Here is a 15,124-nt window from a genome sequence, read left to right as displayed (position 1 = left end):
CGCGCCAGACAAATTGTTGCATGAGAGAAAGTGGCTCTCAGGTGGACACTCGTAATCATTTTTCAATTTGTTCTTCGGAGCAACTTTGCATCCCGCACCTGTTAACACAAGTCTCAGTCCTGTCGAAGTAGCCACAGCTCAGCTGTTAGTATCCCTGTTATAGGGTAGTTAGTTCGAACCGTAGTTAACGAAGAGATTAATTAAACTATATAAATATCTACGTAGTAAGTGTAAAAAGGAGGTTCTAACCGTAGGTTAGGCTAGCTATAATAATTATAAATAGGGCCCCTAATTGGCCCCTATATAGTTAGCTATATACCGCGGTCGAATTAGACTTCTAATCTAATACTAACTTTCTCTTTTTTTTATCGATTTAATTACTATAGTTAGAGGTATAATTCGACCTCGGGCCCGTTTATTAAGTCGTCTCCTTTTCCCCCTTTTCTTTACTCTTTTTATATAACCTATCCCTCTATTTATATAGTAACTTTTTTATTACTTACGAATTACTCTAATCCCTTATTTAGTACTACTTTTATAAAAGCGTCTACGAGGTTATTTTTATTATTAATCTAACGGATCTTGAGTATCTCGCGCCTTTCGTACGATTACCTAAGGGCTATAATATCGATTATAAGCCTCTTTTCTTTCGTCGTTCCTAATTTAATAAGGTATTTATATAGCGAGTAAGAATCTATATAAATAACTATTAGAATGGGTAAAAGGCTAATTCGATCGGTAATTTTCTTTAGCGTTATTAAAATTACGTAAAAGAGGTTAATACTATTAACTATACTATAGACTTCTAACGCTAGTATACTTTTTATTACTTACTTATTTTTAGTTAATGAGTAATAGATTATATTACTGTGTATAGTAAATTCGCTCTTACCTATACTCTCGTTAGCTAGGATAATAATATACCTTAATTACGAAGTAAGGTCGTTATTATTTATAAATAACCTATTAATAAAGACGTAGAGCTTATTAGTCGTAAGGTCGATTAGGTAGTAAACGAGACCTTAATTAAGATTTATTTATTATTACTTAAGCTACTTATTAAGTACCTCGACGTTTTGTTTAGTTAAATCTTTAGCCTACGCTACCCTAACGTAGTTAAAAGTTACCTCGGGCTAATAAATACTTATAATATATACCCCTCGCGCGAGCTTAGCCTTATACCGCTTTTTAATATCAGTTACTTTTAAATTAACGAGGTTAATCTTCTCGCCCTACCCCTTTTATTAAAAAATAACAGTTTCCCTTTTAATTATAAGAATCCTGCTATTAAATACTAGGGGGGTATTTATTATAAGGACCTCTTTTAGCTTTACTACGAAGCCCGCTTTTTAGAGCTCCTTATCCTCTTTTTTTATAAAATTAATATTAAATATGCCTAATATATCGTCGGTCTATATTTTAACGATTTTAAATTAATTACTTTTATACTCCGCGACTAGTAAGTACGGGTCGTACGTAAAAGTAACTATTAATAATTAATTAATATAAAAATCGTAGTAAGTAGCCTACTAATAAGTGCCCGATTTTACGAGCCTATATAGTAGCTTAAGCACTTTAATAATCGTGCCTTCTAGGTACTTACTAGCTATTTCCTTTAGTAGATAGGCTAGGATTTTCCTTATAAGCCCTATAGCCGATTAAGTATAGGCCTAGGTAATATTACGGCTCTAAATCTCGTATCCCTTCTTCCGTAGTAATACTATTAGTACTATTATTAATCGTTAGCTATAGCGCTATATAGTAAGTAATTATATAAGTAGCGTCGCCTTTTTAACGTCGCTATACCTTTAGATTACGTATCTAGACTTCTCGTACGGCTAGGGTATTCCTTTCCCTTTAATCTTACGAACTATTCGTAATTTAAATATGCGGAGGTTTATATATTTTTCTAGGTCGTATAGGATAAATCGATAGACCCCTCGATTACGAAGAGTATTTACTTTAATAAGATCTAATCCCTTATATAGCTTTTTAGTAATTATAATTACGCCTTCCTTACGTAGTTTAACCGCTAGCTCGAAATCGGCTTTCTTTTTTACTATATAAAAGGTATTAATTACCTCGTTATTAATAATAAATTGCTGCGTTAGGGCTTGCCGTCGTAGTCTTTTATAACGTCTCGCTAGTAGTATTAGTACCGTTTTAGTAATTTCCTCTTCCTCGTCGTCTATTAGTACTACTACGACGATTTCGTCGAGGATAATTTCCTATACTTCTACTACGGGTTATATAGTTTCCCCTAGCTCTTCTTCTTTTTATAGGTTAGATATTAACTCGTTAAGATTTATATAGTACGGTCTAACTACTATAATTAATACTTTAAGTAGCTAGTTATAATCTCTCGTAATTATATAAGAGCGCTCGTTAATAGAAATTAACTTATATAGCCTAGCCTACTATTAAGTAATTTCGTATTATACTCGTATATCCGAATTTAGTAGTATATTTAGATTATCCCCTATATCGGGCCTATTGCGCATAGTAATTACTTTATTAACTTACTTTTTTATACTTACCTCGCGCAGTGCCCGTATTACTTTTTTAACTACTTAGGCTCGTTAGCTTATGCCTAGCGACGGTAGCGAGGCTAAAGTCGTTCTTAAATATACTCTAAATATTAATAGCATTAGTATAAGTCCGTTAGGCCCTATAGTATCGTTATAATATTTAAGTACTATTTAGAGGCATTCGTCGTCGGTAGAATCCGGATTTTCCTTTTTAATAATTCTAAACGCCCTTTTTAACTACTAGTATGCCCTTTCTACCTTTTTAATACTATAGTGCGCTTTAACGGGTACGACTTTTAGCTATATACCGTAAGCCGTTATATTATCCTTAAATTCTACTAATTTAAAGCTAATATTAGCGTCGGTTCTAATACTATCTAGCGGTCCTTAATATATATCGATTTAGCTTTTTCGTAGGGCTGCTTATACTATTTTTACTTATAGATCCCGGAGGAATTACCTTACTTAGAAGGATATAGCTACGTCGATTATATATAGTACTAGCTAACTATTTAAGTAGAAGATATCGACGACGATTTCTTAGTTAAAGTTAAGCTTATTACGCAATTTAAACTTAAATCTGCGTGGGCTTTACGTATTTATTTAGTATTAATAATATACTTTTATTAACTACTCTAGCGCCCCTATTTCGATATTATTATTACTTAATTACTTTAGGAGGTTATATAGCCTCGTAACTAACGGGTGCCCGAATCTCTAGTATAGTTTTCTAAGCTTACTTTCCGTTAAGTAATTAATTAACTTTATATTATTAATAAGCTTTATAAACGCATGCCCCTATTATCGTTCGACTACCTCGAAGTGCTTATTACTAAAGATTCTATTCCTCGTATTATTAAATATAATACCTAGTCGATCTATATCTTTTAGATATAAGAGAAATAGGGTATTAACGGGCAAAATATAGAAAGTTATTATTCCGAAGTGCGTCTCTACTTTTATTATACCTAGGGCGATAATTTCCTTACCTAGGCCAAAACTAATCCTTATAATACCCGCCGTCGACGTATTAAGCGTTACTAGTGCGATCTTCTATAGTACTTAGAATTGCCCTTTTCTTTTAGTTAATTATTATAATACCCTAGTATTTAAGATAATCCTATAGAAATCGTCTAGGCCGTACTTTTCGCTCGTATAGAATACCTATACGAGCTTAGTATTCGAAGGATCTAAGTAGTATAAAAAGGACCCCTCTAGCTATCCTTAGATTTACTTAGTACTATATTCTTTTTTTTTAAATATTAAGATAAATAGCGTCCTCTCCTTAATCGTTAAGAGAATAGGCTTCGGCCCTATTAGATTCGCCCTTTTAGCCGCCTCTATATCCGTTATCTAAGGGACCTTCTTTTATTATTCGTAAATAAAAGCCTACTTATTAAGAGCTTCTATTACCCTCTATTCGTTTAGCCTTATATATCCTCTAGAGGCTAATAGGGCAAAAAAAGAGTAGTTAATATCTTCGATTTTATTATAATCTAATTCGTTAATATAGGAGGTAAGATCTTCTTTATTTTCTAAATTTCTTATAGGGGGTATATGCTTTAGGCTATTACTTTAGCTACCGTCGCTAGGTTCCGTGCCCCCGGATCTGCCCTTATATATAACGAGGAATTAGTTAAATTAACGAGGGCTAGTTTTACCGTTTATTACCCTTAACTTTCTATACTATTCGTACGATTTAGTACGCTCTTCCTCAGAGTAGTTACTTAACTAATATTTATCTTTTTTATAAATATAGTATTGCTTTTTTTATTACCTTACCCATAAGTTAAATCTCTACTTATTTAACGAATCTGGGCCTCCTTATTAGCGATTACCGTATTTAGCCTCTTTTCTTTTTTTATTATACGTTCGATCGACTTAATATTATTAATAAGGGCCGTCGTATACTTAGAGATAGGTTTAGCATAGTATTTTTATTTTAATATTAAAGCTAGATCTTAGCCTCGAGTAAAGCGTCTCGTAGTTTTTAAGTACTTAGTATAGGGTAATTTTTGTTTTTAATATACGCTAGATTGCGGTATAGAGATATCTAACTTTCCGCTCGTTTATTCCCTTATTTAGCTAGGTTTTCGTTAGCTTATTAATTCGATTAATAAGCTTTTTAAAGATCTTTACTTGCGATTTACCCTCTATTATCCTAGCTATAAATACAAAAGAAATCGCTCGTAGCTTAGATAGGAGCTCTAAGTTCTTATTATAAGTCTTAAAGCGGCTTCGGATTATATTAATTATACTAAGAAAGTCGTTTCGATCGAGATTACGTACTACTTCGTAGTAGTAATTAGAGGCTTTGCTTATAAGTATAATATTAATTACTAAATAGTACTAGTGTTCCCTAATTCCGACTTTTTTATAATAATTATAAAACATTATTAGGGTTTCTTATAAGACCTTATACTTCCCCCTAGAATATAATTTCTCTTTTAGGAAGATCTTTTTAAAGTCTATAAATTGCTTCGTATTTACCGCTAAATTTTTAGTATTTATATACGATCCCTGCGTCGCTGCGTACTATTAGTAACTTCGGGTCGTTTATTTCTTTTTTTATTAGTTAATTAGCGCCGAATTTCGCGTTAGTAATAGTAACGAGTTATAGATTAAAATAGGTAGAATTATTAATTATCGTACTTCTAGTACTATATTTTGCCCCGGTATATCCTTTTATAACGATAGATTTCTGTTAGTAATTATAAGGAGGAAATCTAGGTCGTTTACCTTTTTTCTAAATTCGTTAAAGCGATTATACGCTCTATCGACCTAGGCCTAGTTCTATAATACGAATTCCTCTTTTATAATTATCGCTACTAGTATTTTATATAGCTCCTACGATTATAATTACGCTAGTAATACCCCTCGCCCATAAAGGAATTTATTAACTACTTTTATAATTCTTAGGTTTACGCTCGCGAACTATTCGTTTAGTTAGTAGCTAAGGTTATTTATAATCTCGTAGAATAGGGGTTACCCCTATAGCCCCTTTTTCTTATAAACCTTAGTTAAATAGATTAATACTACGTTAATTTGCTTACTATTAGGCTAATTTGCGATTCTATATATCCACGTCCCTTAATAGTCCGGGTTAATATTTACTTATTTATAAGGGATTAGGATTCTATCCAGGATCGGGTTTCGTCCTCTCTTTCTTTACCCTAACTCGCTAAGGGTCGTGCTTTAGCTTATATTTATATTAGTAATTATTAGCGTGTTTAATTTTAATAAGGATATATTTAATCCGCGCGCGGGTCGTAATAAATCCGTGCTTTTATTACTTAATAAATTTATTAAGGTCTAGGAGATTCCCGCTTCTTCTTACTATCTTACTATTACTCTCGTTTTTATTATTTTTAGTAATTACTATTACCTTTTTAGATTACTAGCTATTATACTTACTAAGATCCTCCTTTTTGTTTAGTAAAAAAGGGTAGGTTTTAGTAGTTCTTTTTAATAATAATAGCGGTAGACGTTTATATTACTATAAAAAGATATAGTAATTAGTCTCGGGATCTTTACTAGTTACTAATTTCCGCTATCCCGTATACTTCTAGCCTCCTAAGCCTCGTGCTTTTTATAATTTCTAAATAGCTTCTTTAGTTAATTTCCGAGATCTATAATACTCTTAGCTCGATACCGTTAGGACTTCTAAATCCCCTCCTCTTTCGTTAAACCGTCCCCTATATTATATTCTTAAGTAATACCCGGGGGGTAGTTAAGGGAGTTATGAGGAGGTTATTTAGATCGTAGGCTTAAGGTTATACTTATAAGATCCTCGTAGTAGTAGACTTTCTTATATACTATAGATCTCTTAGCTTAATAACTCCTATAAGGTTACCTTCGCTATTAAATAAGAATATTTACGTTTAAAGATCCCCTTTTTTAATCGCGCAGTACTCTTTTATACTATATTTTTACTAATTTAACTAGTTAATTTCTAATCGCGGGCCGGCTGTAGAAAAATCGTTTAGTAAAAAAGCTGCTCGGGGCGACGGTAAAAGGCTAGTTACTTAAGCAGTTCTATTAATTAACGTAGTTTAACGTAGTAAACGTCGACTTTTTATAAGTAGTAAAGGGCTATAATTACTTAATTCCGTGCGGTATTTAAGAATCGCCTCCTTTTTTATCTATTTCTATAAGGTTAATTAATACGAATCTCCTATCCCGTGCGGTATTAAGAGGTCGTCTCTTTTATATAGCGAGATACCTTACCGATCTATAATAATAAAATTTAATTACTAATTAGTATTAATATTCCTATTATAGGGTAATTAGTTCGAACCGTAGTTAACGAAGAGATTAATTAAACTATATAAATATCTGCGTAGTAGGTATAAAAAGGAGGTTCTAACTATAGGTTAGGCTAGCTATAATAATCGTAAATAGGGCCCCTAATTGGCCCCTGCGCAGTCGGCTGTATGCCGCGGTCGAATTAGACTTCTAATCCGACATTAGCACTGGCCGCTAACACATTCAACTCAATAAGGAGGTTGATTATAAAATCATGTAATTAACTATGGATTTGGGAAAGAGGAAGACATAATCGGGAATAATGGCTCGTTGTACATACAAGAGCAAAAGAAAACGGTCTCACAAGGACGGTCGGAATTCGGCATACATGTCCACAGTCGATAGTCTCTTGCACGCCAAGAATGAGTACGTTCATCTGAAGTCTGTTTATTTGGGGTATTGGCATCCCATCTCAAGCACGCTATGTTTGACAACACCCATCCCAGCCACCGATAATCACTACCTTAATCAACAACAGTCCACGACCCAGAAGGGCCATACTCAATCTCATGCGACGTGACATCCTCAAAATCAAGAACCTTGAGCGAAGAATCGTGAATCTTGTCTACCATGGCGCCTGTTTCCGCCGACGGCTGGAACCACACGGCCGCCAGCGGCTTGGGCGTCAGCGTCTCGGAGCCGGGCGGGAGCGGGCCGAACTGGCTGACGTGGACGGGGGCCTCGACTCCGTTTACGGTCTTGTAGATGACTGCCGATGCGGAAGAGGCGAGGTTCTTGAAGAGGAAGCCGTTGGAGGGGGCGGTTTCGTCCATGGTGATGACGCCGTCGGTCCAGTCTGGTGGGAGGGTCCATGATTCGCCAAACGTGATGGGCTGTTGGGTTGTTGCGACGTCGAATTTGACTGTTTGTTTGGGATTGCCGTTATGAAATGGTCTTGAACAGTTCTAGATGGGCTATTATCACAGAAATGGAAACGCACCTCCGCTTGAGAAGGCGCTCATTGTTCCTGCAATGGAGTAATCGTCGACCCATGACACAGTCAAGTTTCGAGCGCAGACTATTGCATCATATTAGTCGAACTTCAACCTAGGTATGAAGGAGAGTTTCCATTCAAGTTCATACCTGAAGAGTACCCGATGACGTTGAACTTGGTAGACCCAGGCCGCGCAGTCGTGTCGAAGCCGAAGCCAAGGCATAATCTAAGACCGCCGGCCTTGAACTTCTTAACCATGTTCTGGTCAATTTTGATGTTGAGCTTGTATTCCGTCATGATGGCTGTGAGATCAAAAGTTGTTTGATAGGTAATCTGAGTGTCGTCTGCCGAAGTAATCATCAGCTGGAGATGAGGACCCCCCTTTTTGTAGGCTGGCCCGGCACGTCTCCCAACCCCTTATTTCTACAACAACATCCTGATCCCGGCCAATGGCATGCTCCGGGAGAGTCTCTCGATATCTCGTACACCACAAGAACTGAGAACACACATGCGAGTGACGCATCTGTCTCGCCCACGTTCACAGCGGAGCCGCCTAGCTAGGCGAGTGCGAGAGCTGCGAGTGCGATGTCTCACTTGAGGCCGAAAGGGGAACAGCCCGCGGACCATCGTTTGCGCGAGTGTGTACGTTAACGGCTGCGTAGCGCCGCGTAGTGCAGCAATTGCCGTTCAGATACGATTGCGGAGCGGCGCTAAAGTGGTTTCTCGCCAACGGTTCGGCAAAGTGGTGATGCGACGTGTGTGATGCGGCGCGTGTGATGAAGCGATTCCTCTGGTCGAATTCGTAAAAGGGGATGATGGACGTTTGCGAGGGTCCTTTTTTTCTTACCTCCGCCTTATCTGCGTTTTGAGAAACAGAGACATGTCTCTGGTGCGCCGTAGGAATCACGTTTTGGGTCGCTGTTGGACTGCATTGAGCAGGTTCGGAGTTCCGAATGCTTGGTTCGAGTTGCCACGCCATTTTGAACGCCGAACATGGTTAGGTTTGAAGCCCGAACGAAGGACTTGTCGTGATGGAGGCCTGGCCTCTGCGACTCAGTTGAAGCAAATGGATAGTCGGCACAATAGCTATGCTGCCCGGTGTCTTGGGGGTTTCTAGAACATGATAGGTATATTGTCTATTCTCTGGCAGCTTTTGTAAGACTAGGCCAGATTGCATCGGCGTCAAAGACACGCAGTCTGTCTCTCAAAATGGTCCAATATTTTGAAAACACCTGATTGTCGAAACATTGCTCATCCGGGATTTTGTCCCATGAGATACATTCGCTGGATTGGATGTGCTATTAGAAGATAAGACGATGTTGAGCTGCCGAAGACGAGGACTTCACCGGATATAGTTACCCTTTTGCTGAGGTTCCAAAAGGTCTGGATCTTTTAGCCTCAATCCGAACGAAACTTGGGTCTGTTTTACCTGTCACATCTCAGCCTCATCGAGCCAAGTCTATATTCGGCGGATGGGTGTCATCTTTGAGGTTCAAGATCAGACTCTAAAGTCATCATCTCTTCGAGAGTATGCATGGGATTCAGTCTAATTTACAGATGATAATGACTCAGTTGAAGGCAACCAAGGCACGATAAAGCTGTTGAACCATAGGTCCATCTGAGCTCAACCATCGATCATGCCTTCGATTTGATATACAGGTGAAGAAAGACCGCTGCAAGAAGTACAAGCAACATCAGGCCAGCTAAGCTGATGTATACATCAGACTGCTCAGTCTCCCAAAGATCAACTTCCAAGTCTTCCATCTCCGGCAGAGGGCCAGAACCATCGCGACTCTCAGACTCCTTCAATATTTTTGATCTCTTCGTCTGATCGTGAAGATCCTCGAATGAAGAAGCCTCCTTCAATCTCTTCGAGGTGTTCGGATCATGGAGATCAACAAATGCAGCAACCTCCTTCAAGCTCTTAAACGAAGCTCCTCCAAGAATAGGAGGCTCACCGCCGCTCAGTCGATACGGCCGCAACGCCTCCAGGTGCACAGAGTGCCACTGCCGAATATTCACATACGAATTCTTCGCCAGCGGAAGACAGTTTTCGGGGAAGCACAGCTGGGTGTCGGGCATTTCCGGGTGTTGTGCTGGCTTGATGGGCACGTATTTAAGCCAGTGGGCCCAGTCTGGCCTGTGGGCTTGGGCGATGCCGCGGGAGCCCATGGAGGTGATCTATAGGGAAGGTGAGCATGCAATCCGGAGTACCTAGTTTAGGATGAGTGAAACGCACCATGAATATCTGAACGAGGCCTTCGGGTGAAGGAATTCTAGACATGATGACCACGGGGTGGTTATATGCTCCTTCTTGTAGGTTGGGGTCGATGCCGGCGGGTATTTGATGCTGGGGTGGGAGCCACATGATTTGGCCAGGGAGGCTTCTGGTAGTTTGGCGAGGTCTGGGGAGTTTTGCCCCTGGTTTTCGGCTTGTCGGGGGCATCGTAGTTTGAGATATTGGAGGCTGCCAATATTGAAGGGGGAATGAGATAAATGAGGCCAATTCAGAGATTGAAAATGGAAGTGTTGAAAAAACGCCTCAAGTCATCAAAGATAGAAATTTAATCAAGAAAGAAATTACTGCGATGAAAATTCTTTACAATACACATTTTCTCCGCCTCAAATCATTTCACAGTTGAGTCTTCCGGCTAATTCTAGAGGAAGCCGAGTTCATGCTTTCCGGCTCCGTTGGTTTGGACCCTGAACTAATGCCGAACCGCCCAAGTCAAGAACAGGGGGGGGGGGGGGGGTCACATCCAGGTTCTCAGGCTTCAAACAATCGGGCTGCATCTGCAGGTTTGGCTTGGCCGTTGGTCTTCGGATTCCAACCCTAATCATGGAACGGCCCGAACCCAAGAAGTCTACGTACACAAATGCCATCGTGTGTGTGAGCGCTACCATAGTCTACCCATGACCAATTGTTAAGACGAAAGCCAAGGCGTGGCTTACTTTCGAGCTTGCGATGGTGTACAGCTCACAGGGATGAGGTCTTGATGTTTCTACTGGGGCCATCTTGATATCACGTGTAAACCGGAAAAGCGAAATGCATTCTTGTTAAAGAGGCATAAACAAAGTCCCATTGTGCGCCTGCACAGCATACTCTATCACACGGAAGGTCGTTCGAATGGAAATAAACTTTGGAAAAATAGCATGGGAGTAGCGGAGATATGCCAGCAAGCGAAGCGGCGCAGATGCACATCAAGAAGAACTGCACCTCGTCATTTTCCAAGAAAGAATGATTCCACAAAGCTCTCCTCGAAAAGAGAATTCGACCAGGTAGGAATGGGGCTGGAGATATGTTTCAACTTCCGACAGGCTTGTCTACCTAGCTCTTGTCAAGAGGGGTGTGGGTGGGTGGTGCAGAGAAACACGACCAGGGTAGACTGTTCAAGCCAACAAAGAAGCATTCACCCTCATCCTCACTCTCACTCACTCTTCTTCACTGAGGCGGTAAAAGACCACTCTTTCAAAGCCGCTTGAATAACGTTCTACCAGAACACATATCCTTTGTCACCAATGTGAAGGGCCCAGAATGGTTCATCCACGCATGGAGGGAAGTAAGAGATTAAATGGGAACAAAATCTTTGAATGCCCGTTTCTGCCATGACGTTAATCATTTCATGTCCTTTCCTGACCACCGGCTCTTCTGCAACTCCGTATTCTCGAGCATATACACGTCTCATCATATCCAAGATACTCCGCACACATATCGCCAGCACGAAGACGAAAGCCCCCTCCATCCTTCAAAGACCAAGAACCATCAATATCAGCCTCCTGCCCCAACCTATCAAAGAAACTCGACGATGTGCTACAAAGTCCACACGCACACAATGTCGTGCGACATCCGCCCAACCATAACATCAACAGCAACCCTCTACATAAACCCCTACCAAACACCACCACGCTGTCCCTGCCGCCCCTCCTCCTCTCCACACTACTCCTCCTCATACTATCACCGCTTCTCAACACCAACCAACTCCCGCCCCTGCCCCTCCCACGCCTGCTGCAGCCTCAACCTCATCCTCTACCGCTGCCCAGCCTACTGCCGCCAACCAACAGACTACCACCAATACGCCGAATCATCCACCACCGCGCGGCACTCTTACTACCCCCAACACACCTCCCGCGCCGCATACTCATATTCACACTCCTACACAAACGACCACACATACCCCTACTCACCACACTACCCCTACACCTCCCCCCGTCCCCGCTGGCGCACAATCCGCATCTTCGACCGGACCCCAGACTTCCACGCCCTCGAATCCGCCGACCTCCGCTTCGCGATCTCTGAACTCGTCGACATTGGCGGGATCCTCCTCCACGCGGAGTCCGAACTCGAAAAAGCGCGGCTGCGAGTAGATCGCGAACGCCGGCGCCACGATGCCGCGCACGGGCGGTCCTGTGAGCGCCAGCGGGGCCGCCAGCGGGAGTGTGACTGGACTCGACGCGTCGCGGAGATGGCGCTCGAAGCGGACGATATCAAGTTCAGCTCCGAGGTGCTGGCGGATTGCTGGGTGAAGTACGTCGGGTTGCTGCGGAAGTACGAGTCGTTGGGGCAGCGGCGGGTGAGCGGGCTTATCGAGGATCGCGGACGTCGGCGGCTGCGGAGGAGCGGGGTCGAGGTTGAGGTTGAGGTTCCTAGGTTGGATAAGGGGAAGCCGTTTCGGTATGTTTCGCGGGAGAGCTGGACGCGGGAGAAGAGGGTTCCTGAGGGGGATCGGGAGTGTTGTAGGGAGTATAAGAAGGGGCATGGTAGACCGGAGGCGAATACGGGGCGACGTCGGTCGGTGAGGTTTGCGGATGAGGTTGGTGGTGGGAAGGGGTATCTTGGTGAAGGTGGACGGAGTCGGAGGTGGTCGGTGTACTAGATTGCTGTCTCGTTATTCCCCGAGTTTGTGACAGGGGGTTGATGGTTCACGTTATCCATGGCGTAGGCGCCGGGTAGAGTAGACATCGCTTCATTAAGTTTTGCGTCGAGATGCTCTAAATGCTATGTGCTCGCAAATGTACCGCCCAATGCATGTCCATGACTCCGAGCTCGCTAATACGGGTTTTCCCAATCATGCTGTTGACCCTAAACAAAAACACAATTCCTGCTCACGACTAGTAGACGAGCTTGAATTCGACATCCGACTTGATGGCCTTCAGAGTCTCCGGGATCGGTAGTGGATCGTAAAAAGGATTCGGGCGGAAAGTCACCTCCTTCAACTTGGGCAAGATGGCCTTGCTTTCGAAAACAAGTTTATACAAAGCGTCCTGCAGGCCCTTTTCGTAGACTGCGCGTTCCTTTGCGGATAGCTGGTCGACCTCGATGTCATGCCACAATTCCGCCAAATCCAGAACCTCCACCGTCGGCGGTAGTCGCTGGAGTATGTCAATCTTCTCGACCCACTGCGGCTTCCCGTACAAGATTCCTATGTCGAGTTTGACGTTGCGCAGCGACTTCATCTTGGGAAGTATCGTGAGTGTGCCGTCTCCGCCAACGTGTTGCGAAAAGTTGCCCGCCAATATCCCCTCGAACGAAAAGGTCTCGAGGGTATCGGCCACCAGAGACAAAGCCGTATTCAGGTTGTGTTCACCGTCGGCAGGCTGTTCGGCTACACCGCTGGGACCCATCTCGAGGAGCTTGAGATTGGGACAAAGGGCGCATATTGCGTGCCATCCTTGGCCCCACATGCTGCTCCGAACAAGTCGGAGTTCCTCGACATTCTTCCAGCTACCATCGTCACCCCAGCCATCACCGGGCTCCAGAACGGCAGGGCGATACACGGCTGAACCGAGCTCGACGGAGCGCAGGTTGGGTAGTCGCAAAAGGCACGGCAACTCGCGGCGCGGCCAGAAGCTTGCGCCGGGAAAGTCCGGCATCGGCTCCAGCATGACGCGGGTGAGGGAGCTCAGGACGCGCGGGCAGCCCTCGGCGGTTTCGATGTCGGGGGTGAGAATAGCTTTGAGCTTCTGGTACTCTCCAGCGGCGAAAGGCATGCGCATGTGCAGGGTGCGTAGGTTTGGTGACGAGTAGAGGATGAGCGCAAACACAATTTGAGCGAATTCGAGCTCTGTCTTGGCGTCACGCACAAACGTCTTGATGCGGTCCGGAAATCGGGGCGAGGCTTCTACGAGGCGGCGCCATTCGGTGCGCTTGTACGGGCAGAGTACGTCCGTCGGATAGTGATCGGTGCCTAAGCAAGAGACGTAGGAGAGGATGCGCATGTTGTCGCCCAGCTCTGGGCGTTCGAGCAGAGTCTGGAGGAGGGACTGAAGCCGTGTCTGACCCCATAGATAGACTGTCTGGTAGAGGAAAGGTATTGCCAGGTCCGAGAGCCGGCGACACACGAACGCGAGGCGGTAAAGAGCGACGCGGTTCGTGACAACGACGCCATCTGGGTCGGTGTAGGCTTGGAATGGAATGTCGAGGCCATCGAGCGGCGGTGTCAGGTGGCCGACAATTTGAAGCAAGACTTCATCAGGGAGGGCAAGTAATGACAAAGACGAAGCCATTGTGTGAGAGGAACCGGTGAGCGGTGGTTGAGCGGGTAAGAAATTAGGAGTCGTCGTCAAGTCGAAGGAAGGGAGGTGGAAAGGTGAGTGAGATATTAGATCTTGATTAGGCGGGGTTATGTGCCGGAGTGAGACAGCGTTGAAGTCTGTGACCGGACGAGAAAAGTTCTAGACGACACGAAATAAACGAGACAGAGACAGAGACAGAGAGAGACGTGTGCCCAGGCCTGTCTCAACCAACAGGTGGTTGGCGGGGGAGGCTGAGCAAGATGAAAGCGAGATGGTGACCTTATGTCAAGCAGCCAGTTTACTTGGCGGAGCGAGCGCGACAGCGACACATGCCAGCGAGGTTAAGGTAGATGAGCACGCAGGGTTTGACGAGGGAGAGGTGGGAGGGCTTGCAGGAGGAGAAACCCGAGAAGAAAAAGAGATATTTAGATGAGACGGGCGCGTGGCGTAGCAAGATTCCCCCAGGTTTTCCGCTCCGATGCACTCCACCAAGAACCCACCGTGTCAGGGACTCCCAGGCTTCGAGAGTCTCCGACAACGAAGGGGCCCCCTTTTGACGATCCGGATGCGGCGAGTGGAGGGGGTTTGGTGACTTGGTTCAGTCTGTGAGAAGCGGATGCGGATGGGGGAAAGGTGTGAAGGAAGTGTAAGCAAGTAAAATACCGGTAGGCAATAAGAAAAGATGGGCCTTGGGTGCCATGGGGATTTGAGTGTGGGCGGAATCCCATCTTATTGATTGTTGCTGTCCCGAGGTCCTTGTCATCCAGATGCTTCTGCTGCCATGCGCGGCAGGATACGTACATACATGCATACCTACATCCAGCCTAATACCTTATTACTTGTC

At 43.5% G+C, this 15,124-nt stretch overlaps 5 protein-coding genes across 5 annotated transcripts; 1 reads left to right on the top strand and 4 right to left on the bottom strand.

The window, feature by feature from the left end:
- Positions 1–7,297: 7,297 nt before the first annotated feature.
- CLUP02_16810 (uncharacterized protein) lies at positions 7,298–8,064 on the bottom strand (the record flags this gene model as incomplete). The annotated part of the gene is made up of 3 exons (XM_049295728.1): positions 7,298–7,695; positions 7,774–7,851; positions 7,917–8,064. The coding sequence occupies 3 exons, from the start codon at positions 8,062–8,064 to the stop codon at positions 7,298–7,300; spliced, it is 624 nt and encodes a 207-aa protein (XP_049152875.1).
- A 1,338-nt stretch (positions 8,065–9,402) lies between these two features.
- On the bottom strand, positions 9,403–10,135 carry CLUP02_16809 (uncharacterized protein; the record flags this gene model as incomplete). Its single annotated transcript, XM_049295727.1, has 2 exons — positions 9,403–9,948; positions 10,007–10,135. 2 exons carry the CDS (start codon positions 10,133–10,135, stop codon positions 9,403–9,405), a joined length of 675 nt encoding a protein of 224 aa, XP_049152874.1.
- A 1,465-nt stretch (positions 10,136–11,600) lies between these two features.
- CLUP02_16808 (uncharacterized protein) lies at positions 11,601–12,641 on the top strand (the record flags this gene model as incomplete). The annotated part of the gene is made up of 1 exon (XM_049295726.1): positions 11,601–12,641. One exon carries the CDS (start codon positions 11,601–11,603, stop codon positions 12,639–12,641), a length of 1,041 nt encoding a protein of 346 aa, XP_049152873.1.
- A 235-nt stretch (positions 12,642–12,876) lies between these two features.
- On the bottom strand, positions 12,877–14,271 carry CLUP02_16807 (uncharacterized protein; the record flags this gene model as incomplete). Its single annotated transcript, XM_049295725.1, has 1 exon — positions 12,877–14,271. One exon carries the CDS (start codon positions 14,269–14,271, stop codon positions 12,877–12,879), a length of 1,395 nt encoding a protein of 464 aa, XP_049152872.1.
- A 307-nt stretch (positions 14,272–14,578) lies between these two features.
- On the bottom strand, positions 14,579–15,083 carry CLUP02_16806 (uncharacterized protein; the record flags this gene model as incomplete). Its single annotated transcript, XM_049295724.1, has 2 exons — positions 14,579–14,668; positions 14,781–15,083. 2 exons carry the CDS (start codon positions 15,081–15,083, stop codon positions 14,579–14,581), a joined length of 393 nt encoding a protein of 130 aa, XP_049152871.1.
- Positions 15,084–15,124: the final 41 nt, after the last annotated feature.

Source organism: Colletotrichum lupini, chromosome 9, assembly GCF_023278565.1.
Source record: "Colletotrichum lupini chromosome 9, complete sequence".
Classification (NCBI taxonomy): domain Eukaryota; kingdom Fungi; phylum Ascomycota; class Sordariomycetes; order Glomerellales; family Glomerellaceae; genus Colletotrichum; species Colletotrichum lupini.
This window is presented reverse-complemented; position numbering and strand designations above follow the sequence as displayed.